The following is a 25,990-nucleotide window of genomic DNA, read 5'->3' as shown; positions in this document are numbered from 1 at the left end:
GACTAACATAGAGGAAGTGATGGATTTACAACCACTACTACATGATGCACCAGGTGATGAGGAATTCCAGAGTAAACTGACAGTGAAAAAAAGAGAAGCAAACAGAACAACTGAGGCTAACAAGCTTTTCATGGCTCAGATTGCTAAGGCCAAATATTGAAAGGACTGTGATAGGGGCACATCCTTCTTCCATGCCCTAATGAGGAGAAATGTGAGAATAAACCATATTGCAGCTGTAAGGAGTGATGGGAGCCAAACAACTTCTCAAAAATAGGTAGTGGAGGAATTCCTAAAGTTTTATACTGAGCTGCTAGGTAAGGAAGTAAATTCTGATTCTATTGACTTGAGGGTGGTTTCTAGAGGGAAAGTTATCAATGACAGCTAAGCAATTCAAATGACACTTCCAGTGACTGATCAAGAGATAAAAGATGCAGTGTTTAGTATTGGTGACCTCAAATCCTTGGGTCCTGATGGCTTCTCTATTTGTTTATGGGATATTATTGGGAATGAGTTCTCTTTGGCTATTAAAGAGTTCTTTGAATCTGGTAAATTGTTAAAATAGATAAATCATACTATTATAGCCCTGATCCCAAAATCAAAGCATGTTGACACTGTCCAAGATTTTAAACCTATATCATGCTGCAATATGATGTATAAAGTGATAACTAAGGTGATTGCAGGAAGAATTAAGCCATGCCTTGAGGATATTGTAAGCCATGCACAATCAGCTTTTGTTAAGCAGAGAAGTATGATTGAGAATATCTACTTAGTACAGGAAATAGTAAGGAAATATGCAAGAAATAGAGTTTCACCTAGATGCTTGTTACAGATTGATCTCAAGAAAGCATATGATTCTATGTCATGGAAATTCATAAAGGAGACGCTGGAGCAGCTAAAATTTCCAAGGACTATGGTGAAGTGGGTAATGCAATGTGTGTCCACCCCTACTTTCTCCTTATTTGTCAATGGAGGTTATCATGGTTTCGTTGAGGGGAGGAAAGGCTTAAGACAAGAAGACCCTATTTCCCCTCTACTGATAGGAATGAAGTACCTTTCTAGACTTCTTATTGGTCTGGAAAATAATGCTAACTACAGATTCCACCCCAGATGTGAAATGCTAAAGCTATCACACCTTGCTTTCGCCAATGATCTAATTTTTTTCTCTAGGGGTGACTCAAACTCAGTTAAGCAGCTACTGGATTGCCTTGGAAAATTTTCGAACTGCTCAGGTTTAATAGCTAATAACCTGAAGTCAAACTTTTTGTATGCTGGAATCAAAGTAGTAGAGTTGGAACATATTAGATGTCTAACAGAATTTCAGGAGGGGAACTTTCCTTTCAAGCATTTGGGAATTCCATTGGCTGCTTCTAGGCTTAATAAAATGCATTATGCCCCTCTAATCAACAAGATTTTCGACTCCTCAGTGGTTGGCCGAATCACACAATCTCATATGCAGGAAAATTGGAACTTATAAATTCTGTTATCCAGGGGGTAGAGTGCTTCTAGTTGGCTATCTTTCCTATTCCTAATTCTATTATTGACCATGTAGTGAAGTTATGTAGATCTTTTCTTTGGGGAGGGAAGAAGAAGCCCCCAGTTGTTTGGAAGGAATTATGTCTTCCTAAGCATGAAGGAGGACTAGGAATTTTTTATTTAAATGTATGGAACAAAGCCTTACTTACTCGAGCTTCATGGAATATTCAAAGCAAAAAAGATTCACTATGGTCGAAATGGATACATCATGTATACATAATGGATGGAAATCTGTGGGGGGCAGCCCTTAAGCATGAAGACTCTCCTCTCTTCAAAAAAATGGAGTTGAAGAATCATATCATACAGGACTGTGGAAGCTATAGGGAAGCTGAGAAATTGTTAAACACATGGGTGGTAGAGGGTCAACTGTCTACAAAGCAAGCTTATAACTACTGGAGAAATAAAGGGAGCTCGGTACACTAGTTCAAAGAGGTATGGAAATGTGGAAGTATTCCCAAACATGCATTTACTCTTTGGATGGGAATAAAGGGGAAGCTAATGACAAATGATAGAATCCTAGCAGAAGGAGTGAACCTGCAATGTGTGCTCTGCAATTCAGAAATTGAAACCAATGAACACTTGTTCTTCAAATGTAAATTTACAAAGGAAGTGTGGGATCAAATTAGAGAATGACTGGGCATTACAAGAACTATGTCTACTCTAAAAGCTACCCTAAAGTGGCTTCATAAGGAGGCCAAAGGTATTGGGATGCAGGCAATTGGGAAGAAAGTTTGTTTGGCTGCCTCGGTTTACTTCATATGACACACCTAGAACAAATCCAAGTTTGAAGGAAAAAGGATTTTTTGCTTGGAACTACTTGAAATGATCCAAAAGTGCACATTTAGAGTAGTTTATGATAAATTTAACATGTATAATGTTTAAATTGCTCTCAGTTTTATGCTGATTGTTTTGGAACTTTTGTTGCTTTGTTAGGAAGACTGTGTAATATTTTGATCAATATATATTTACTTTTATCGATCAAAAAAAAAAAAAAGAAGAAAGAAATGCATCCCGTGTTTATCTATTTTTATCATTTCAAATAAATATATATAACGAAAGATGCATCAATAAGTGAATGACAATGTTTTCATTCTCTTAGTTTGATACTGCCTAGATGGGTCGAAGGGGCTTGCCCAAGTGATAGGTGTGCTGAAATTTAAATTTGGCCATAAGTTTAACTTGATTATTGAATCTTGAACTTTACTCGCAAGGTGTTCCCAAAAATAAAAATTATTTTTATAAGATAGCAAATTCAAATCAAATTTACCTTCCAACTTCAGAGATTCATAAAATAGTAAATTCTAAGCAAATTCAATATTTTCTAAGTTATTTTCATAGGATGATAAATTCTAATCAAATTTAATATTTTTCAAGTTTCAAATACTTCTAGTGAGTCTTAGCTCGGGCTTCATCGGGCCGGGCCTACGGGCCTTAAATTTTTTGTCTAACAATCCAAACAATGGGGTCGAACTCTTTATGTCTCAAAACGTTGGGTTGCTTTCCAGAATGAAGTCAAGGTCAAGACCGTGCCGCGTCCCCTGCAGTGCAGGCTGCGGCCATGTCTGGCTCTGGTGGCGTTCTTCCTACCACAATTCCACAAGGTTGCCTGCAACTCGTTCTGCTCTGGATGCCCATTAAATTTAATCCCTATTTCTAAAAATTTTGAACATCCCCGAGCATGAATTCTGACTCTCGTCCCGAATAAATAAATATAAGAGTTCGCACCGACTCCCACACGTAAACTGGGAGAAAAAGATAATATTAAACTAACATATATGCTTGGCATGCGAGAATAAAATCGGATCAGGCGTAATCGCTTCTCATTCAATTTCACCAACCAAACATGACCTTACTACCATTCCCGCTACAAGCTGGCAAATTCACTCCAGTACATAGAAAATTTAAAATCAATCTAAGATCGATGCATCCAAACACGTATAGAAAGATGTATTAATTTTTTACACACATAGTAGAGATGACAAATGATTAATTATGGAAGGAGCTCAGAGAAGATCAGAGAGAAGCATGGAAGGTGCAGAGATGAGAAGAAGAGATGGTAGTAGTATTATTATTTAGGAGGCGTGAAGACGAACACAGGAGGGTGATGGACAGCGATGAGGCGGCGTCGAGGCTGGGGCAGGCAGGTGGCGAAGAGAGCCAGAGCAATCACCAAAGCCATCAGCAGCGACGCGAAGTCCGGGCCACCGCCTCCTTCAAGCTCTGAGCAGCACACCTTCCCCATTTATATGTATCTATCTCCTTCTTCAAATTGATTCCCCACCTGCTTCTTCTACTATATTTTTCTGATCTGATCTCCACAAAGCTAAATCTTAATGGTGAATATTATTCATGGAGGATATATGTATACAGGTTATGTTATGCTGTGCTAGGTCAAATTGACTTGGAGTAAACGAATGGAACGTTCCTGAAACGTTCAGAGTTTCACACCACTCCTTGCAAATTGCAGTGGTAGTTAGCTGCATAATTTTGACAATCCACCATCTCCATGTAAATTAGTCAGTAATCACCAGTACTAATTATGACTCTCCACCCATCATCCATGTAAATTAGTCAATAATCACCAGTACTAACCCCACACTTCCACCCAATTTGGTGCCTCGAGCGAAGTACCATACCATAAAATCAAATGTAACTCATTTTTCTTGTAGCCTTTGATTAGGAGTTCTTGATTCAAGTGAGTCTATTCAAATTCAACTCACTATATAACTTGAGTCTTGATTTAGCTCCATTCAACTCAGGTTCGAGTTGAACTTGAGCTACTTTACTATCTTAATGAGTCGAGTTTGAATTTTGCAATAGCCACGAGCCTAGGTTAATCAAATTTTTAAAAACTTTATTATTATTTTTACCTTATAATTGATATATATATATATATATATATATATATATATATATATATATATATATATAAAAAATATACCATCACATGTATATTTAATATTATATGTACATCTATTTAAAAATTATTTTATAATTTAATCAAGTTGGGCTCAAGTTTTAAAAACTTAGCCAAGTATGAGCTCAATAATTTTGAGATTAGTTGAATAAGAGTGAAGTTCAAGTATCTTACTGTATTGACTCAATTTCACTCGAATACACTCCGTTCATTAATAATAATAATAATAATAATAATCATCATCATCATCATAATAATAATAATAACATGTATAAGGACTTTGTTCAAGAAAGGGACATGTTAAATTGAGAGAGAATATTGAAGACACCGATAGATTTGAGGACGCAAGAGTAAAGTGAGCTTTATTGTGGATAATTAGGTTACGTTGGATTCACAAAGTGTCTAATTTTAAGCATATAGCTATATAGCTTGTACGAGCATATGTCTTTTCATCTAAAACCAAATAACAGTACAAAAAATTTTATGTATCTATAACATGAAAAATTCTTTTTTTTTTTTTTTTCTTTTGAAATCATTAATCCTTATACAACTTTTATTACATTTATATTCTTCTACATTCTATTTTTGAGAAATGGATATATATTTCACTAGCCAAACACAACCTTAAGCCAATTGGATTAGAGGTTAAACATCTTCTGGCTATATATATATGTGACCAATTTGAGTGGGTGTTAGCCTAGTATTATCTAGTTCTACTAAAAGGGTCTTTAATATCTATTTACAAGTTGTATTCAACATGTCATTCCTTCAATTGATTCGACTTTGCCAAGTTTAGCAATAGTACTTGAACAATTTGTTCTCCCAATTGCATAATTTTTTTTTCCCTTTTAAATATGATGGTGTCTAAGACCGTATAGACACTCGACTAATCAAATAGAATAAACTTGCACCTCAACTTGATCGTCACTTCCTAAATACTGTGATTTAAGTAAGCCGCATCGGGGCAGTTTAACAATTTCATATTACACTCCATCCTTGATTCCCTTCATTGATTCTCACTTTGCGTTGTTTCCAAATTTGCGGGTGCAAGTGTGGCCGATGCATAATTCAGACTACTAGACAATCCTAAACATACACACCTACCTGTAGCCAATTTCTAATTTCATTTAAATTTGTGAAATTTAATTCAAAATTTTTTATGTACTGCCTTGATTCAATATTGCAAGCAAAATTAAAGTGCTCATGTCACATTTGATTTGTAAAATGGAATGAAATGAAAATTTGAATGGAAAGAAGGAAAAAGTCAAGTGATATACTTGAGTTCGGACCAAACATACAGCTAGGGTTTTGTTTCTCGATTGCATGTCTGTTCCAATGATGATCGAAATGAGTGGACAGTCGATAAATAATAAATAGTTAGATAAATAAATGAACATGAACATGCAATAACCAAGAAGATATGCCCTGCTCAAATGTGGGTGGGCACTTAATTGTCATCGAATTTGGTCGGCCAAAATAAGTTATGTATAGTAGTAAATGTTAAATTTCATTTTCTGCATCTTTTGCTAGTGCAATAATGGGAAAATGGTTTACAACTCTCGATAGAATAACTGTAAATCACGTATCATTTCAATAACAAGGATGGATCACCAGAGTTTCTAAAGGCCTGTTCAGAACATGGCATGCATGGTTAAGTTCAACACTAATGGCAACTCTTAGGAAATCTTTGAGCAGTGATGGCAAGTGGGCTTTTGAAGGATCATTTTAGGAAATGAATACAAATATGTGTGCTTAATTTTGGGGGCATTTTTAGTGACCTTGAGCTTAGTTGGATCAAAGGTTTTCCTAATATCATCATCAAGTTAAATTCCTAGGAGATGCTATATATATATATGCTTTTGAGGAAAAAGAAAATCCCAATCATCCATCAGTATTTAATATTCACGTTTTTTTCTTCAAATGAATTAAGGTGATCATCACCTTTAGCATATCTTTCGAGAGAGGATAGCTAATGAGTTCGGCTTTCTATTGAAATTGGATTCAAGACAAGATGCTTCCTTGACTTACTAGAAATCACTTCTGAGTCTTCAAAATTTGTTGCCTGTTGAGGCGTGCAGTGTTTTTTTTTTTGCCCCCCTTTTTGTTCCCTTATTTCCTGTCCATCAAAAAGAAAAGAAAAAACAAGAAGAAAGTTGGTCACTTTCTAGTGAGAGGAGGTTTGGAAAAGAAGAAGATGCAACAACTTGGCCCAATCGAGTTGGCTCAAGTGATAAAGAGCGACTTATGACTCTGGTGACCCATTTCCTTTTGAGAGTTTATCCCGATAAATTACCAGAGGCGCATCAAAGGACTGACGACTTTCACCCCCCTGAGTTTGGTGTAGTACCGTAGTGTCAAGTGACGCGATGGTAGCTTGAGTCCTTGGGTTATAAAAAAAATAAAAAATAAAATTATTTGCTTATGAATATTTACTAAAAAGAGAAGATAGTTGGTAGCACTCGCTAGTGTGTGGAGGTTTGGGAAAGAAGATGAAGCAACTATTTGCTTTTATATATTTATAGAGAGAAGACACACACACACACAGAGTCAGGGAGTCCCCATATTTGGAAAGCTGGTCATATATAAAATTATCAAATTATAAATCCATAAAAAAAAATATGAAAATTTAATTTTATGTATAAAATTATAAAATTTAACCGTGTGATTAGATGTAGACCTCAAAATTTTAGTAACATATTTATATATTTTAAACATTTTCCTTAAATCTATCTTTGGTAAAAACCTTAAGGTCTCATTTTGGAACTTGAAGACATTAGAGATATAATGGAAAATATATTTTCCAATGGAAAAAAATTTGGTCTTAAGCATCACTAACATTGATTTTTTCTTATTTTTAATTATATTTGATCACATTTTTATTTTTAATATTATTTAGCAGAGAGAAAAAAGTATGATGGAAAGCATGTTTACTTCTTATTTTCTTGTCATTTTTCCCAATCAAATCCTTGATCTAAACAGATCTTAAGTGTTAAGCTATTTTTTTTTTTTCAAATTGTCTAGGAAAATTTAAAATTGTCCAATAGAATTTGCAGTGTAATAAGCTAATTAAATAATTTGAAACTAAACTGATAAATAAAATTATTAATAATTTGAAATTGTATAATAAATTTATAATTTAATTTTTGTAGCAACTAATGATAAATTAATTAAAATTTTCTATAATTAAATCAAATTTGGATTAAAATTCATACAATTTTTTTGTAGCAATTAATGATAAATTAATTAAAATTTTTATAATTAAATCAAACTTGGATTAAATTTCATACAAACTTTAAGACTTAATTAACTACAAAATGCGTTTGTAAGGTGGATATAGAGATTGAACTTTGAGTCGATGCGTTTGTTGAAAAGTTAATTAATTGTGTCATTAACTATTAAAACGCTTATTCAAAATGTGATTTTAAATTTGAAACATTCCAATAAATGTAATTTGATAAGTTGATTAATATTTTAAAACTAAAGTAAAATTATTAATGTTTTAAATAGTAACACGAACTTTTAATTTAATTTTTGTAACAAAAAAGGTACTTAAATTAAATTTTTTTTTGTAATGACCGATCGTAATTGAAATTGATTTCTACCATATTTATTATATTTTTATTCTACCAAATAGTGGGAATATAAGTTTATTTATAATTGTTTAGCTTGAAACCATCCTAGGCCATATATAAAATAGATTTATTTCAAAACTACCTTATGAATTTATAAGTTTAATTTTTAAAATTTTACTATAAATTTATTATAGACATCCTTTTTTACCTGGTCGTTATAGGATAAGATTTAGGCTTGTTACCTTTTTTTTTTTTTTTTTGGTTCGATTTGAGGACTTTTTAGGGTGTTTTTGAAGAATGTTTTGGAGTGTCGTTTAAGATCTATGAGGCCTTTTTAGGGTGTTTTTGAAGAATGTTTTGGAGTGTCGTTTAAGATCTTTGCCTAAGAGTTCACTCTTCGAGCAGGGCTCGACATGTATTCTTAGCTTTTCCTAACTTTTCCTTTGTGCTTTCATCTTTTCTTCTTTGTTTTTTGCCCTTTTTTATTTCGTTTCGGGTAGTCCAAAATGACCTCAAATGTTTGGGTGGCATCCGATAGAGATTTTACCTTTGAGCATACATATTAAGGTAAAACCACTATCATTTCGAGCTGTTCTAGTATCTTTCTACCAAATCATATTACATTGAAGTCCGAAATGGTAAAGCTAATTATCATATCCTTCCCAAATCTCTTATGTGGCATGGGACTTTGTGCACAAGTTTTTCCTCATACTTGTCTTCTCCTTCTGCTCAATCAATAAATAACAACAATTGTTCTCAAAAAACATGGATTGAAAGCATAATATATATTATTGTTCACCAAATTATTCACCTGGATGATTAATGAACTTTGATTTATAATAAAAGATCATTTGATGCCACTATTTATGAATTTACTTTCTTAATATGTAATTTACACAATCTACAATTATGTATTTATTTAATAATTTATTTTTTGATGATATTTTATTTTAAAGAATCACTTAAAATAGTATGTAATTTTAGTCTTTAATCACATATTTGTTCAATAATTATTTGGATTTGGATTTGTATTTATTTTATTTTTAATTTACTAAATTTTAAATCATTTTATGCACGTGCAAAACATGTGCATAACACTACTATAGTGTAGATATATAATATAGGAGATGGGCTTGCGTAACTCAATGCCCGCTTTGAGTCTATATATGTGCCCGAGCTGCCCTGTAGGCCTGCAGCGACTTTTGGGCCTTGCTCTGTTTGGGCTTTCACTCTTTTGTAGATGTTGTGGGCCGCAGGTAGTCATAAAATGATGCAGGCAGGTATTGGGCTTCTCTTCTTTTAATATCTAAATGGAAATCATTCTCGATTTAGTATACAATCTTGAAGATGAGTTTGAGATTCATTTTAAAAATAATATAAAGTAATTTTGGTAACTAATACTAATAATAAAGTTTGGATCTCTTTTAGAAAGTATTTGGAGGCATGGATTTCAAGTGATAAGTGTGACTTATGACTTTAGTGACGCCAAGATTACGGGTTCGATTTTCCATTGAGTGTTTACCCCGGTAAATTACCATTCACCAGGGGTACGTTAGTTGGCGGGTGGCTTTCACCCCGCTGGAGTTTGGTGCCGCACCATAGTGGGTCTAAAGTGGCGCAATGGTAGCTGAAGTCTTCGAGTTATTAAAAAATAATAATAATAAATATTGTATCTCTTTTAGACAGTATTTGGAAGCATGGATTTCAAGTGGTAAGGGTGACTTATGACTTCGGTGACGCCAAAGTCACGGGTTCGATTCTCCCTTGAGAGTTTACCTCGATAAATTACTAGGGGTGCGCCAATGAATGGGCGGTTTTTAGCTCCCCAGGTTTGGTGCCGCACCATAGTGTCCAAAGTAGCGCAATAGTGGTTTCAGTCACTGGATTATAAAAAAAAAAAAAATAGTTGGATTTAAATTTATTTTGATTTAAGAAAAAGAAAAAGAAAATTAGTATAGTTCTTTATCCAAATTCGCAAAAAATGTGAATTCAAATTTCAAAAGTCTTGTTTCCAAATAGAGCGTTAGTAGTTTTAATTTTTTCCTTTTGTCAAGCGTATAGTAATTAGCTTTCAAGCACTGAGCCAATTATTTATAGATGGTAATATAGATATGGAACAGCATAATTAGCATAATCGATCTGTTCAAGTGTAATATGTAAAAGTTATTCATAAAAAAAGTTTTCATATTGAAAGTGTAAACATGCTGTAATGTGATTACTACGTATATGCAAAGTATATACCTCCATGCATCCATCCATGTGGATGGTCCAAAAAATTGTTTAGATTAGAATTTTGAGTCATAAATAATAATAATAATAATAATAATAATAATAATAATTATTATTATTATTATTATTATTACTTGAACGACTAGTTAAACATCATAAACATGCGTGGGATCAACAAAAAAATCATAAACATTAGATGACTCAAGACCCATGACCTATGATCCATGGGCCATGATCCATGACCCAAGACCCTGGGCCATGACCCATGACCCCATACATATGCATATATGTCAATTCTCATGCGTGTTATCTAAAAGAGAGGAGCTGAGGGTGGGGCTTGAAGCCCTGAATAAATGAATGAATATTATGAATTGAATGGTGTGATATATAGAGAGATCAGAGACGTATGTAGGGTACCAAAAGTCATAAGCTCTCTCTCTCTCTCTCTCTTAAAAAGAAAAAGAGACTGATGATGAGAAAGTTACGTAACAATCAGGCCACCCACCAAAGGAGCCTTCTTTTACCCCTCGAAATCCACACTGCAGTAATTGGCCACTGTCATCAATTCCCTGCCCCATTCCCTTCGAGTTTTTTTTTAATTTAAATTTTATTTTAATTAAAATTATTTGACAACCATTCACATAGAACTTTATTTTTAAAATTTGCGTGTCACAAAAAAAACGTTGTGCCACAGTACCATACAGTACTTTTTAAACAAAAGATGTTAGATCATTTAACATTTTGGGTGAGTCCACCACTGACTGACGCATCACATATTCTCGTTGCCGATATTCAAGAACAACCTTTAAGACTTCACAATTACAATTTCTTGAACAATCACAAGGAGGCAAGGGCATGTAATCCATCAATTCATCCCAAAAAGTCTTCAATGGAGTGAAGTATACACTTGCAGAAAGATCATCTTGGACTAGATTTCCAATTTCCTTTTGAATCTGAAAAATCTGTGGTGCATTAGTTTGCTAGTAATGCTGCTGCAAATCACACCAAGGTTCTCTTGCAGTGTCAATATAGATGCAACTTTTTGCTATCTCTTTCTATACAGAATTGAGTAACCACGAGAAAACCATATCATTACAATGTAACCAAGCATTATATGCTGGGTCTGAAACATCATATCTCAACGTAAGACTTCCATTGATGAAGCCAATTTTGTTCTTCAATTGTAGAGCAATTTGCATTGATCGACACTGAGCATGGTAATTATCTCCAATTAAAGGTTGTCTAACCAGTGCAATGCCAGGATTATCAGCATTATTGAGATGATAAGGACTTGATGAATCATCTATAGGATTAACAGAGGAGATAGAGAAAGAAGACACCATTAATAGTAATTAGATTACCTTCCTTCTAACTTCAAGAAACTCCTAGGACCTAATTGAGGAGGTTGGCTTCAATTGCCAAAATAAGAATTCGCTTCTCCATCTTAATTCACTAGCTCACAAAAAATGGATTGGAGAGGGCATCAATTGACAAAGTAATTGATCTCAGAATTGCTCTGATACCATGTGAAAAAGTAAGCTGTTTTATTTGAGATCAATCACACAGAGGGAGAGGAAGAGACACGGAGAAGAAAAGAGAGAAATTCTTTGCATTCTTGATTCATACAATACAACCTATACAACTGACCTCTATGCTTTATATTCAAGAACTAAAATAAAATAACTTCCTAACTAACTTGCTGACTTCATAACTAACTAACTTGCTAACTTCCTATGTACACATATCAACATACTTTAAAGCAAGCTAAGCACACAAGAGTTTATAATATTGGGAAAGTTTTCCTTCTAGATTGTGTATACGAGAATCAAATATGATTCTTCATACTTTGATCCTTCTCTTTATTGTACATTGTTAGCTTTGGTGTATTCCCAAGAGGGGGGGTGAATTGGAATTTTAAAATTTATTCCTAGGTTTAGCTAGTTCAACAGCAGTACAGTCACAACCTAGGGTCTGTTTATGCAGTTCCAAATGCGCAGATAAATATAACGTGCGGAAATTAAAATCATGCGCAACATTCACCAACTATAACATACATGTGTAAGAATGTAAATTGCAGAAAGATAAACAGTGCACACAAGATATGTTATCGGGGTTTAGCCAACTGTACCTACGTCCCCGCTTCTAACTCACAAGCCCAAAGATTCCACTAATGGCTCACTTAACAGGTGGAGCAGCACCTAATACAACCAGGTCAATTAGCACAGGGCTGACCTCAACTTTTACAAACTCTCCTTATGGGGCGGAGAAGGCCCTAAGTCAAATTCACAGGGCTGACCCCAACTTGATCCTTCCAGACTAGATCAAACCCCCTCAGGCCACGCCTGAAAATACAACAGTATTTTTCTCAATCAAACTGGTACAGTGATTATGCTTTCATGTAAAGCAGATATGTATCCAATACCCACAGTATACTCAATAAACCACACATCAACAATGTAGGAAATGTAAGCTCGGTGATGTGTATTCTTGTGCAACCCACACTTAACAAGATATGATCGCTAATATGCTCAAGAGTTTTCTAATCAAGTTATTTCTTTGAAACAGTATATATCAAATCTCAATAATAATCAGGGTTTCAAAGGTGCTGCAAATATTCAAAATAACTTAAAATATTTTCTTCATTGTAATATGCTTAATAGTTGCTTGAAAGAATAATATAGCTTGTAGAAAAATGTTTTTGCACAAAAAAACAAAGCTATAGGAATCTTTGCAATGATAATGCAAAGATCCTTAAGCTAATGAGTTTTTCCCAACACTAGATTTATCAAATAAAAATCTATGGGAAAACTCTTGCTCGACTCCCCAAAAATAAATCAATCAATCAAATAAGAACAATGAGGGTATTAGCAATCTAATATACACTTGCACAACTAATATACTCTCACAATACTAAAATGTATCAAAGGAATAGAAATTTGAGAGTATTTGGACAAAAGGAGTATTTTTAAGAGAAAGGATTTTTGGCTAATTATTTTGGCTAATCTCACACTATTCCTCACAAATGAACCCATATTTATAGGCAGGGGTAAAATTATAAGCGTTTGGGACTCTTTGGGAATTATTAGAAAATATTCAAAATGTTTAAACACACTTAACCCAACTTAACCCGATTTTACCGCAGTTGAAACAATTTTAACCCGCCGAGGTTCTGGTGGCTGAACCATGGTTCGGTTGCCCTAACAGACACAGTTTTAAAAGATATTCAAATAAGTTTGGTCGCTCGGATTATAGTTCGGTTGCCCGAATCAAAGTCAATAGCCTCGCTTCGTAACTTCGGGTGCCCGATCATATGTTCGGTAGCCTGAACTCATGTGTTCGGTCGCCCGAGGCCGTTTTGAACGCGAAGGTTCGGCAGCCCGAGTTGGTGAAAAGCATTCTGACATGGGTTCGGTCACCCGAGGACGATAGGGCAATACAGGTTCGGTCGCTCGAAACCTAAACAAACTGCTGATTTTCCAGTAGTTCAAGCGTCCAACGAGTTTTGAACTCCAAGGGTTCGGTCACCTGAGATCTCAAAAAAATCCCTAATAATATTCAATTTCAGCACAGATTTAACACTCCTATATATTATATTATATGTGTGTGAGTGCTGGGACCTAGAGTCACACTAAGGTCTTTTCAAGGGTCGTTTTGAGATAGTCGCAAAAATTCGGCGTCGGTCAACCAAAGGTCGACCGAACAGTGCCCTAAGGTCATTCGGCCCCTATGATCATTCTACGGTCATTTTGAGCTTACAAAACCAACATGCATGACATGCAGAGATTATTACAGACTGATATCCTAATTACTTTTACAAACCCATATTGAATTAAAATGAATTACAACATGAAAGAAGTCTTCAGGGTCTTTAGACTTTGAGTCTTAATGTGCCATTAGTTGATCTACTAATTATATACCTGCACACAAACTTGAAAGTCATCAAATACTAAGAGTATTTGTCATTATCAAAATTGGGTATGACCTATCATGTCAACAATCTCTCCCTTTTTTATGATGATAAATACTTTATGCAAATGTGGGTAGCAAAGTACCCAGTTTTTCCTTTTCTCCCCTTTTTGGCAACAGCAAAAATGGCTATAAATATAAAGCATGTAAGTAAGGCATTTGAGTATGAATCATTTAAATATAGAATAAGATTGGGAAAATTTTTAGAAATTTCAGTAGAATGCCGTTTGAAAATAGAGTATTTTCCCAAAAATACCTGTATAGAAATGATCTAGTTGAGGTTTAAATTTATATCGTATCCACAACAATCAACTCAAATAATTCAATATTCTCAAAACATAAATATAACATGCAAGAGATATGATAGTTATGCATTTCATATCACAAACAAATTCATAGAGTATAAAGCAATGACTGGTTTAACAATTAAACACACAAATTCTATAATTGGTCATTTAAAAATTTAAATGACATGAAAACAGAATTAGACCATAAATATACGCAAACCATTGCAATTGAAATATATCATAAGACCCGTGAAAGATTTGAGTTAAATGCACACGGCATATGATACCAAAAAGAATGTTTGAGCATAAAAATAGTCTAACTAGTTCACATGCATTTTCATACGAAGTTACCGAACCAGTTATGGGACTTTATAACTTATATGTATATAATAATAATAATAATAATAATAAGGCAAGAGAATAAGTTTGAGTTTTGAAGATAGTTCTTGACATAAAGTATTACAATAAATAAATATATATATATATATATATATATATATATATATATCCCCCTTATGATGTTAGCTTAAAGTATTGGCGATGTGCTTACAGAAAAAGAAGCTTTAAAGACAATGCAAGCACCACTTTTCTGGTATTTCATTTGAGTACAAAATTAAGCATAACAAGAAAAACACAACCATAATGATCCTAAAGATTTAACAATCACATGCAAAAGAGGGGAGATTGTTGACCCTATGGGTCATACCCTGTTTTGATTATGACAAATATTCTGATATTTAATGTCTATCTTAGTTAGTGTGCAGGTTTATATTAGCAAACAAATTGATGGCACATAAAAGCAAAGCATGAAAATCCTGAAGACTTTAATTTGTATTGTCAAATCAATAATTGTAATATGGATCTGTAATAGTAACTAGGTATATGGTCTGTAATAATCTCTGCATGTCATGCATGTAGGTTTTTGTTAGCTCAGAAATGTCATAGATTGACCGTAGAGACTGAATGACCTTAGGGCATCTTTCGGTCGACTGACGCCAAGTTTTTGGGCGTACTTAAAAAAACCCTAGGTTCCTACACATTGTGCACAAAATCCCCATAATCACTTACATTATCAGAGGAAAGAATTAAAATAAAATTAGACAAAATAAGGTAAGTATGTGAGAGGTCGGGCGACTGAACCTTAGGAGTTCAAAACTCCTCAGACGCTCGAATTGCTGGAAAGTCAGTAGTTTGACCAAGCTTCGGGTGACCAAACATAAAATGACCCTATCGCCCTCAGGCGATCGAACCCTTAGAAGGTTACTTTTCACCAACTCGGGCTATCGAACTTTTTAGTTCAAAAAGGGCTCTTGGGACTGAACTTGTTAGTTCGGTTAATCGAACTTTGTTTCGGGCACTCGAACCGTGCGTGCGGCGAATGTTTTTGACCTTTGATCAGGCAACCGAACCTAGACCTGGGCGACCGAACTATTTAAAAATGCTTTTTTAACCGAGTCTATTCGGGCACCTGAACTTCTCAGGTTAAATTAATTTTTACAGGGGTTAAAATTAAGTAAACTAGGTTAATTTTTTAAATTGATTTAAAAATAAATTGAATAATACCCAATAGGTCCCAAACAGTTATATTTTTTACCTAGCCTATAAATATGGGTTCATTTATGAGGATTAGTTAAGGATTAGCAAAAATCATTATCCAAAAATCCTCTCTATTTCAAAATCCCACTTTGCTCAAATACTCGTTCCTTTGATAAATTTAGGTATTGTAAGAGCTTAGTAAGTGTGCTTGTAATTGCTAGATAGTGTTAAATACTCCCACTTGCTTGTGTGATTGAGATATTGTTTTTGGGAAGTTTAGCTTAGGTTTATCCCACAGATTTTCATACTATAAATCTTACATTGGGATAACCTAGTAAGCTTAAGATATTTGTATCTTTGTTGCAAGTATCCAATAGTTTGATTTTTATTGTGCAAATATTTTTCAAACAAGCAAAACATTTTCAAACTAGTATTGTGTATATTTCATTGAGAAAAATCTTCTTAAACTAGTTTGATTATCTGATTCATATCTTTGGAATATTGATTTGCTGCTGAACTATGCATTGCTTAGATTCCAAGACTGCTTGTTTTAAACACTCTTGAGCATATCACTGATTATACCATATTGAGTATTGATAGCACAACTATTTGTATCACTGAGCTTACATGACCTACATTGTTGATGTGTATGTGATTGCGCGTATTGGGTATATATTTGCTTTACATGAAAACATAATCACTGTACCATTTGAGTGAAAATATTGTTATATTTCTAAGCGTGGCCTAAGGGGGTTTGATCTAGTCGGGGAGGATCAGGTTGGGGTCAGCCCTCTGAATTTAACCTAGGGCCTTCTCCGCCCCGCAAGGAGAGTTTTTAAAGGTTGAGGTTAGCCATGTGCTAATTGACCTGGTTGTGTTAGGTGCCGCTCCACCCATTAAGTGAGCCATTAGTGGAATCTTCAGGCTTGCGAGCAAGATGCGAGGATGTAGGCACAGTTGGCCAAACTCCGATAACATATTGTGTGTCTGTTTATATTTTCGCACTTTATATTTACCGCACGTGTATGTTATAGTGTAAATGATGCGCATGAATTGAATTTCCGCATAATATATTCATCTGCGCACTTGGGATTGTATAGAAAGACCATAGGTTGTGATATTCTGCTAACATCTGGTTTACCTAGGAATAAGTTTTAAAATTCCAATTCACCCCCCCCCCCCCTTCTTGGGAATACACCAAAGCTATTATACATTACAATTATACTCCATGTTCCTTGATGGTGTCTATTCAGTTCTTCTTCAATTCCTTCTATAATGCTTGATGCCTACATAAAGGAGTTCCCTAGCTAAAAAACAATGAAATATGCTAATTAAAAATTTTTAACCTAGGAATAAGTTTTAAAATTCCAATTCACCCTCTCCCCCCCCCCCCCCCCTCCCCCTTTTCTTGGGAATACACCAAAGCTATCATACTAACCCTTAACATTCTAGCCCTAGTTTTTCAAAAATAGTAACAATAATAATTTTCAATAAAAAAATTCTAAAACAAATATGACCAAAATAATTTTCGTACTTCAATCTTTCTCTTTACTATTTCACTCCAATTACGCTCTTTTCTTCGATGGTGTCCTCTTTAATCCTTCTTTGATTCCCTTCCAATGCTTGATGCCCACAAATTGAGTAGCCGAAAGGCCAAGGTGCTCATGTAGTACAAGCGAGAGGCATCAATTCTCCAAGGTCTAGGCTAATCAATAATAGAATTTCGCAATTTCTCCCTCCATTTAGGCTATATTTTGGCCTCCAAATTTTCTATTTTTCCATGTCTAGCAATATAATTGTGTATTGTATTTTCCCCCTCAATTTAGCTCGATAAGTTCATACTGACCTACATCTAACTGAAATGTTTGTTATTTTTAATTTATCTCGACTAATGTTTGACCAAACATAATAACTATTAATCAAATCATCCAATGAACTTAATCCCATCTAAAGGGATTGCATATTCAAGTGTTCCACCTAATCATGCAAAGAGTCATGCTCTCCTTGTCTTATCCACAATTATTCTCCTTACATTCTTGCTACCGATAAAATAAGTCTTAAATAACTCAGAGGGCCTATCAAAGCAACGGATTGAGCTTGGTGGTTAGCTAAGGCACTAAGTCAATACAAGACCCTCGAGTGTGGCAAGAAACGCAGAAGAAGTTATAGAGTTTATGCATGCATGCAACATCGTTATAGTCCTAAGTTTTTCACATGATCTGTTGGATCTTTAGTTTTATGTTAACTTTGTTTGAAAATTTTTAGGCAACATCTCCAAGACATCATAGGCAAGAAAAAACCAGCATTGATGATTGATCTCTCCCATTTGATTGGGCTTCTCATGTATTGTCTTTTCATCATCTTCTATCTGTTCTTTGTCAGTCTTTCCTCAAGGGACAATCCAAGGACCTTACTTGATTAAAGAGTTCAACTTTAAGACACATCTCATTATATGGCTATTATTCTCAATATAGTTTAAATGATGGGAGTGATACTGCATTTTAAGGCATCCCTTCCTATCTTCGTGTAATGTAGCTACAAGATAACATGTATGGAATCCTCGCCTCCAAACCTAGGTAACAAGAGGTGGTTTATTTTTTTTTTGGGGTGGGGGGAGGAGGATTATTGTTATTTTAATTAAAAAAAAAAATAGATTTTCAGGAAATGTAAATTTTTGTGCAGAAAATTATTTTGGATGTTTTCCATGCTTTCTAAAATATAGACAACTCATTTTTCTTAAATCGTGTTAGTGGTAGGATCTTTGGACCAAGACCTTTAGCCTTAGGCCACCACCTCTAGTAGTGACCGCATCTGGATTAACATTGGGTGGCACATCGGGGGGGAAGGTAGCCACCCTGGGGATTTGGTGCGGCACCAGGGGGTCCAAAGGACTCGTTGGTGGCCGGCATTCCCACGTTATCAAAAAAAAAAATTAATAATAATAATAATAATAATAATAATAATAATAATAATAATAATAGAAACTTACCTACCCTATTGTAAGAACCACCACTCTTGTTTTTGAGTGGCAGGAATTTTAATGAGGTATCATCCATTTATCCTATGTGACATGACAAGAATTACAGGCGTTCATGATTCAATTACCCAAACCGAACCAAATTGAAAATTTTGGTTTAGTGTTTTTGTGAATCAAAATCGATCCAAACGCTTTGGTTAGCCGATGGTTTGGTTTCATTATCCGATGCAAACCGATTTTAAAATCATTATAATTTTTTTAAAAGAAAAATTATATATTTTATTTGGATTTTGATATAGTTTGTGCATTTACACTTTATTTATATAAATTAATCACCCAAAAAATATTGAGTGCATACTATTTTGTAACTTTAAGACATATCATATAAATTATTGTATGGCAATGCATAATATAAATAATATAGATTGTAAATAAATAAATACATCAGTTCGGTTCCAGTAACCATCGGTTGATGAGCATAAAAATCAAAATTGAACCGATAATTGAAAACCATAAAATGTATGAATCCAAGCCAAACCGAACAAATTGGCTAAACGAATTATTGGTTCGATTAAGATCGAATTGATTTTCAAATATTTTTTAACAGGAATGCCATGAAATGATCACCCTTTGTACGCAATCTTTGAAATAATAGGAATTCAATGAGACAAATAAGAACTATCATATCCCTCCACTTCCACTTTGAATGATGAATCAAATCCAAGATAAGATAATTGCATATGCAGTCCCCACACCATTACATGGTATCAACAAAAAAATGCGCCATATCTGCTTTGTTTTTTAATCAAGGAAGTTGGGCATCTTCCTAATCATATCAATCCATTCAACGTACGTTTCAAGCAGCATCAACGAGTGTGCAATGATAATGAGTCTCTGGTATGCTTCTTCATACTTTCATCCTTTCTCTTTATGGTACGCTCCAATTAATTACACTCTATTTTCTCTTCTTTGATGGTGTTGCCTGCTATAATGCTTAATGCCCTACGCACCCTTTGTTTGGTTCTACGAAATAGTTATCCCTATGAAATATAATTTAAATTTTAAAAATTAGAAAAATTATTATTCTTCCTATATACCTAAATACCTCATTCAAAATATGATAAGAAAATAATACACATCCTCATAATAAAAATTTTTATATTATTATTTGCTTTAAAATAACAACGTGATTTATAATATAGTTAATTTATGAAAATGAGCATTTGAAAAACCAAACTAACCTAATAATTTGGGCATATGCAACAAGCACTATCTTTTAGTTAATCAACATGTACTCTTTAATTTATTTCAACTAGTGCTTGACCAACATACCAAACATTAATCAAGTCGTCCAACTTTAGACATTCCCATCATAATAGCTATTTCAGTGTGCTCATCACTTGACCTATGAATCTAATACTAACAGGGATCATTAATAACCCAACATGCTTGAAGAGGAATTTTAGAGCATAATATGTTTTCCTATTTGAGTTTTGTGAAACCATACATGAAAAAATATTTTAAATGTCTTCATTGTTTTCCAGTTTTTTCATACAAATTTTTAAGAACAGTGAATAATTAACACGGAAAGCAACTGTCAATGATGACTCCAAACCATATAGCCTTTTTTTTTTTTTTCAAAAAATGATAAGTAGCATAACTATTTTATAAATGAAATTTTTTTTAAGGGCCCAAATGACGAACTTGCTGAGAATGGGCCCGTGGCCCACTCAATTCCTAAACCCTAGCCACCAAGGCAAGGGTTTGGGCTCCCCTATGGAGTTGGTGCACCGTGCACGTAGGTGGGATGGTGAGGGTGCTACGGTATTTGATTATTATACCTATCAGGTCAAAAAAGAAAAAAAAAAAGAAGAATATTTTTAAAATATATATATATATATATATAAATAGAAAAAAGAAAAAGGCAAAACTGAACCTAAAGAGCAAAAGTCAAAAGTAACAACACATAGTGTTGATTTTCAGTAACATTTAGTTTAACATTTCAACAGTTTAGGACTACAGGTTCTATTTCAAGACTCAAAATAAAATATCAATGCAGAAAGATTACTGCTAAAATTGACGACCATAAAACATTCCAATTGGGAAAAGAAAATTTAACTTACAGGAATCAATCTTCACAAATGCTACTACCAATACGATCCAGCTGCACCAGAAGCTAGAAGTTTATTCCTGAAAGAGGCTAACAATTAACACAAAGCGTCTGGAAAATAACTAGTGCCCGCTGAATACAAGGGAATTCAAAGTGCATAGATAATGCAAAAGTCTGAAATAGCATACATTATGACAACTACTCTGAATCAAATCACAAACTCTGATACCCAATTACAACAGCCACAAGAAGATGAGCAACAGCAGCAGCAAGAGTTTTGTTCTCTTTATTCCTCACCAATGGTTACCCCGTAGCTCGGCCAAATGTGAAAAACAAATGGCATTCGAGCTCTTGAGCCTCTCCATACCCCTCCAATAACTCCCTTCCACTCTGAAGGGCACCTCATTTGTATTGAGCTTCAGAAAATTGAATTTGAAATGATTGAGTGGCTAATGTGGAGCATGTACCTGCAATTTTTTGTTTAAGATCTGAGGAGTTGATCTGGATTTGTCAGGAAGGACATCTGTCAGGAAAACCCCGGCGTCTTCATCCTTCGTCCACACAAAATCAGGCATGTCAAACCTAGGCCCAGCAACTGTCCGGTATATGTAAAGCTTATCAACAGGACAGCTTTCTGGCCTCGATTCTGGGGGTCCCCTCTCGTCAATAACTTCAACATTGAGTCTAGGCATCTTCTGACCTAGCAGCTTACATGCTTCAAAACTCACCGAGCAAGAAGACATCCAAAGGGATCGCATTGTCTCCAGCTTTGCAGCATTGGCCAACAGAGCCTTGTCCCCAAAAGGGCAGTCCCTAATCTCAAGCTTCCGAAGGCGTTCGCACCCAGAGAGCACATGATGAAGTCCCAGGTCACTATCTCCAGCAAACGCCACAGATAGCATCTCCAGCTTCTTAGCATGGGTCCCAATGTACTCAAACACACGATCTGTGAGGAGGCCAGAGAGGGAAAGACGCCGGAGGTCCTTGCAGTGCTCAACAATGGCTCCAAAACCAACATCAAGTGGCTGTGAGGTTATGTAATCAGGATCCCGTGGCTCAATAATGCATAGACGAAAACGTGTCATGTTAGGACGGTTCCTAGCTATGGTAACCAGAGCCACATTCGACATTTGACGGCAGAAGTACAGTACAGATTGGAGCTTAGGACAGCCCTCAGAAACAGAGACAAGACCCTGCTCTGTCAAGGATACATTTGGTTCCACTCCAAATGGATCAGAAGGAAACACCCTTAGTTCTTGAAGTTCCTTGCAAGATGCTGCAAGAGCCTCAAGACCACTATCTTCAATGTAATCCAGAACCTGTAGTCATGTCACTCACTATTTTGAGAAAAAATGGCAACAAGCATATATTTCCAACTGTGTTTCAAATATAAACAAGAAGCTTAATTAGACAAAAGAAACATGCTTATCGTTGCAGATACATCAAATATTGTGTTCCAGAAAAGGGAACAAATTGCCAGGCAATATAAGGTTTAGAACCATGTAGTTAAGTAACTGCCTAATTTTTTCCTTCTATTATTTGAAAATTTAAGACGAAACGACAAATGAAATAACCTAACAACAATCCTACCATCAAATGTGCACCAAATGTATACCATGAATAATTCATTCATTACTAGGTTTGTCTATCATGAAATTTATCTGCAAGCCAAAAGCTTCTGACAGAGAGTATTGCATTGCATACAAATAAAAAATATATATATCAATCATGACTCATCAGAACAAAAGATCACACATACCCATAAACGCTGCAAATTCTGACACTGAGTAATGAGCTTGATGAGATCGGGACTTTGAATTGTAGCATAACTCAAGTTCAATGAGGTTATTCCAGAGCACACAGGATACATAGCAGGAAGGTAAGCTGGCACCACATCCCAAAACCCAGATAGGCTCTTAAGCTCCTTGCAGCTAGAAAATGCTCCAGCTAGGTTTGAGAAGATGTCAGGCTGGAGCTCAGCTGAGTAAGCACCTGTACCTAACTCAACCAGTTGAGGTGCACAGCGAATTAGGCTTGGAATCCTGTCAAGGGGCACGGCACGGTTGACCCTGAGAGTCCTTAGGTTGGGACACCTACCCACCAGACGCTCAAGGGCAGAAAAGCTCACCTCAGAACCCAAGCATGAAATGTTAAGGGACACCAATGACGTGCAAGAATCAGGAAAATGGCTGAGCCAATGCCCACTCAGATCGTCCACGTCACTCTCCCTAAGGTCCAGCTCTCTGAGATTTCTGCATCAGTAAAAAGAGTCGCCTACAATGAGAATGTTGGCACTAGCAATAACATAATTACAGAAATGCAACATTTATATCCCCAACAAAACATGTAGCAAAGCACAATGAAGAAAAACTGCCAAAATAGAAAATACTAATAGTAGCTCATTAATTGTATAATCCTCAACAACAACAAGACAGCCTTAATTATCTTCCTTTTTACTATTTCCATTACGAGGAGGAAAAAGTAATTTATGGCCTACATATTTGATCTCATCATTTACTATTATCCCACTAAAATAAACATTCCTGCAGAATCTTACCATCTAAGAATCTAAAATACCAGGAATACAAGAAACCTAAAAAAACTCAAGCATCCTTCCAATAAAAGCCACTCGTCAACTTAAAGAAAATAAATTGGAAAAGAATCGAACTGAAAGAACCCTCAAAGAAGCGTATTCAATAAAATTCATTCTTCTCATATAATAACATACAGTAATAAAAAGAAATGCAATTTCAAAAATACAATTTGCCTTTAAAATTTTGTAGAAATAGAAAGGAATGTGCTGTCCCAGAAGCAACCGCCGAATTTCTTGAAACATCCTCACATCACAACAGTCCATAACAAGAACAAACAATACATACTTCAAAGGAACCCCATCACCTTGATTATGACTAGATTTCCCACAATAGCCATTCCACTAATAAGCATACAATTATCTACGAGAAACAGAAGCAAAAAGAAGGCAACAAAACAACAAACAAATGTTCTGACCCATGGGTTCAGCATCTGCAGACCAAATAGTATAACTTAGTTCCTAGGACAGTAAATAAATTTTCGTCTTTTCCAGGAAATCATTTGTAAACAAGCACCAGAAATACAACCGTTACTGGGTTTGAAAAAAACAAGCGAAAATTTCACAGAAGATTCACAAGTATCTAATTGAAGCTAAGGCAAGCTCTTCAATTCGGAAAGATAAAAACAAGGGGCTAAACCCGAAACGAAAACAAAGTCGGATCTTTCCACAACCTCCATCGCCCTATTAACCACATGAAGAACAACAACCGCCGAGGTTGGATTCAAAACTCGCGATAAGAGAACAGCCCCATAAAACAAAAATGCTAGCATTGGTCCTCGAGAAAATGTGCCCCAAAAATGAAGAGGAACCGAGATTCCGAAACTCAGATTTTCTCAACAACCAGACGCAGAGCACGATACAGAAAATTAGGAAAGAAAGAACAAAACCTGCAATTTGCGGCAATGGCGGCGAGTCCGTCAGTGCTGAACCCTTCACATGACGACAGCACCAAAACCTTGAAATTCTTAAAAGATCGTGCGATCAGCTCCAACGTCTCATCCGTCACAACCATGCGCTTGAGCCTTAGCTCCTCCAGCAAGGGGTAGGCCCTGGCCATGGCAGCGATCCAAGGCTGCACGTACCCTCCCCACCCCTCCGGCACCAAACTGAAGTCCGCGAAATGCGGTTTACCCTTCAGCGTCACAGATCGCAGCTCCGGAAACCGCCTGATCACCAACCCAGGGTTCACCGCGTAGCAGTTCCCCACAAAGATCTGCTTCCTACACCATCGCTCAACCTCGTACCACGACTTGCACACCAGCGACAACGCGTTCCGATCCCTATCGCACTCTATAAACGAGAACACATGCTCCAACACCTCTTCCGGAAACGAGTACGCCATTGAAGCACAACCTCCCAACCAATTACCACAGCTAAACACTACAGCGGTAGGTTCGAACTCCGAAACCAAGCACTCACTTTCAGTTTCAAAAGTAGATCTGAGACGCCATTAACGAGCTTCAATCGAACTCCTCAGTTACAGAAGAGAGAGAAACTGAACAGCCAGAGAGGGAAACAGAGCAAAATAAAAAGAAGGGCAAGAACTTAAAAAGAGGGATAAGATTTTATTTTGCGCTGGGTGAGGTTAAATTTTAACCAGGGTTAAACAGGTCGTCGTGGTTTAATCTACGGTCCGAAACGCGACGAGTGTCACCGTTGAAGAATGGCCGTTGGATTGACTGAGGAGTGTGTATAAAAAGCAAGTGAAGCGTCTTATCCACTCGCGACGAAGCGGAGCCGCAGAAAACGGGTGCACACGGGGAGCGTGAAACCCAGGGCCGCCGTGGCGAGAAATTAGGGATACATTGGGGGGGGCGGAGGGGTGGGAATTGGGTTAGCCCGACCCGAGGGCTGTACTTGAGTGCGATTGTATATATGTATTTTATAAATATGGAAGTGGTGTGAGGGGAATCTCATGATCCTCGTTGGGCGGTCAGATCTAACGGATCGGATTGCGAGGTGGGCCCCGCTGGGTGTAGGAAAGGTTAAAATAATGAGGAATGATCTGATGTGAAATATTGTTATGATGACATCATGGTCATCCAATCATGTGGTACTGTTTTCACTCTGGAGTTCAGAAGAAGAATCTCCCCCCTGCCCCTATCTCCAGTATTCACTTCCAACGGTTCTGATCTCATTTCATCATTGACCGTGGAGTTGGGGAGAAATACATAGATCAGGTCCTTTTGCCCAATAATATGATGCCATGTAAGCATTGTGATTCGTATACAATTAATTTCATCTCTCATGAGATTCTTATGTAATTTGGG

The 25,990-nt window shown here is 35.8% G+C and overlaps 2 protein-coding genes across 2 annotated transcripts; one reads left to right on the top strand and one right to left on the bottom strand.

Annotated features, from left to right (window-relative positions):
• Positions 1-394: 394 nt before the first annotated feature.
• On the top strand, positions 395-1,474 carry LOC131156053 (uncharacterized). The gene is made up of 2 exons (XM_058109504.1): positions 395-545; positions 681-1,474. Exons 1-2 carry the CDS (start codon positions 395-397, stop codon positions 1,472-1,474), a joined length of 945 nt encoding a protein of 314 aa, XP_057965487.1.
• Positions 1,475-21,182: 19,708 nt separating this feature from the next.
• LOC131155567 (protein TRANSPORT INHIBITOR RESPONSE 1-like) lies at positions 21,183-25,675 on the bottom strand. Its single transcript, XM_058108788.1, has 3 exons — positions 24,608-25,675; positions 22,887-23,379; positions 21,183-22,446 (listed from the first exon to the last, which is right to left on the bottom strand). Exons 1-3 carry the CDS (start codon positions 25,060-25,062, stop codon positions 21,577-21,579), a joined length of 1,818 nt encoding a protein of 605 aa, XP_057964771.1. The 5' UTR covers positions 25,063-25,675; the 3' UTR covers positions 21,183-21,576.
• Between the last annotated feature and the right edge of the window lie 315 nt (positions 25,676-25,990).

The sequence above is a fragment of the Malania oleifera genome, chromosome 5 (genome assembly GCF_029873635.1).
Source record: "Malania oleifera isolate guangnan ecotype guangnan chromosome 5, ASM2987363v1, whole genome shotgun sequence".
In the NCBI taxonomy this organism is placed as follows: Eukaryota; Viridiplantae; Streptophyta; class Magnoliopsida; order Santalales; family Ximeniaceae; genus Malania; species Malania oleifera.
The sequence above is the reverse complement of the archived record's forward strand: the minus strand, read 5'-3'. Positions and strand labels throughout refer to the sequence as shown.

Excerpts from the sequence above, each read along its gene's own strand:
- LOC131155567 (XM_058108788.1), bottom strand. The coding sequence starts at position 25,062 with ATGGCGTACTCGTTTCCGGAAGAGGTGTTGGAGCATGTGTTCTCGTTT. Across the intron at positions 23,380-24,607 it reads GCCATTGCCGCAAATTGCAG|AAATCTCAGAGAGCTGGACC; the intron begins GTTTTGTTCTTT and ends TTACTGATGCAG. Across the intron at positions 22,447-22,886 it reads AGAATTTGCAGCGTTTATGG|GTTCTGGATTACATTGAAGA; the intron begins GTATGTGTGATC and ends ACATGACTACAG.
- LOC131156053 (XM_058109504.1), top strand. The coding sequence starts at position 395 with ATGACACTTCCAGTGACTGATCAAGAGATAAAAGATGCAGTGTTTAGT. Across the intron at positions 546-680 it reads TAAAGAGTTCTTTGAATCTG|GAAGAATTAAGCCATGCCTT; the intron begins GTAAATTGTTAA and ends AGGTGATTGCAG.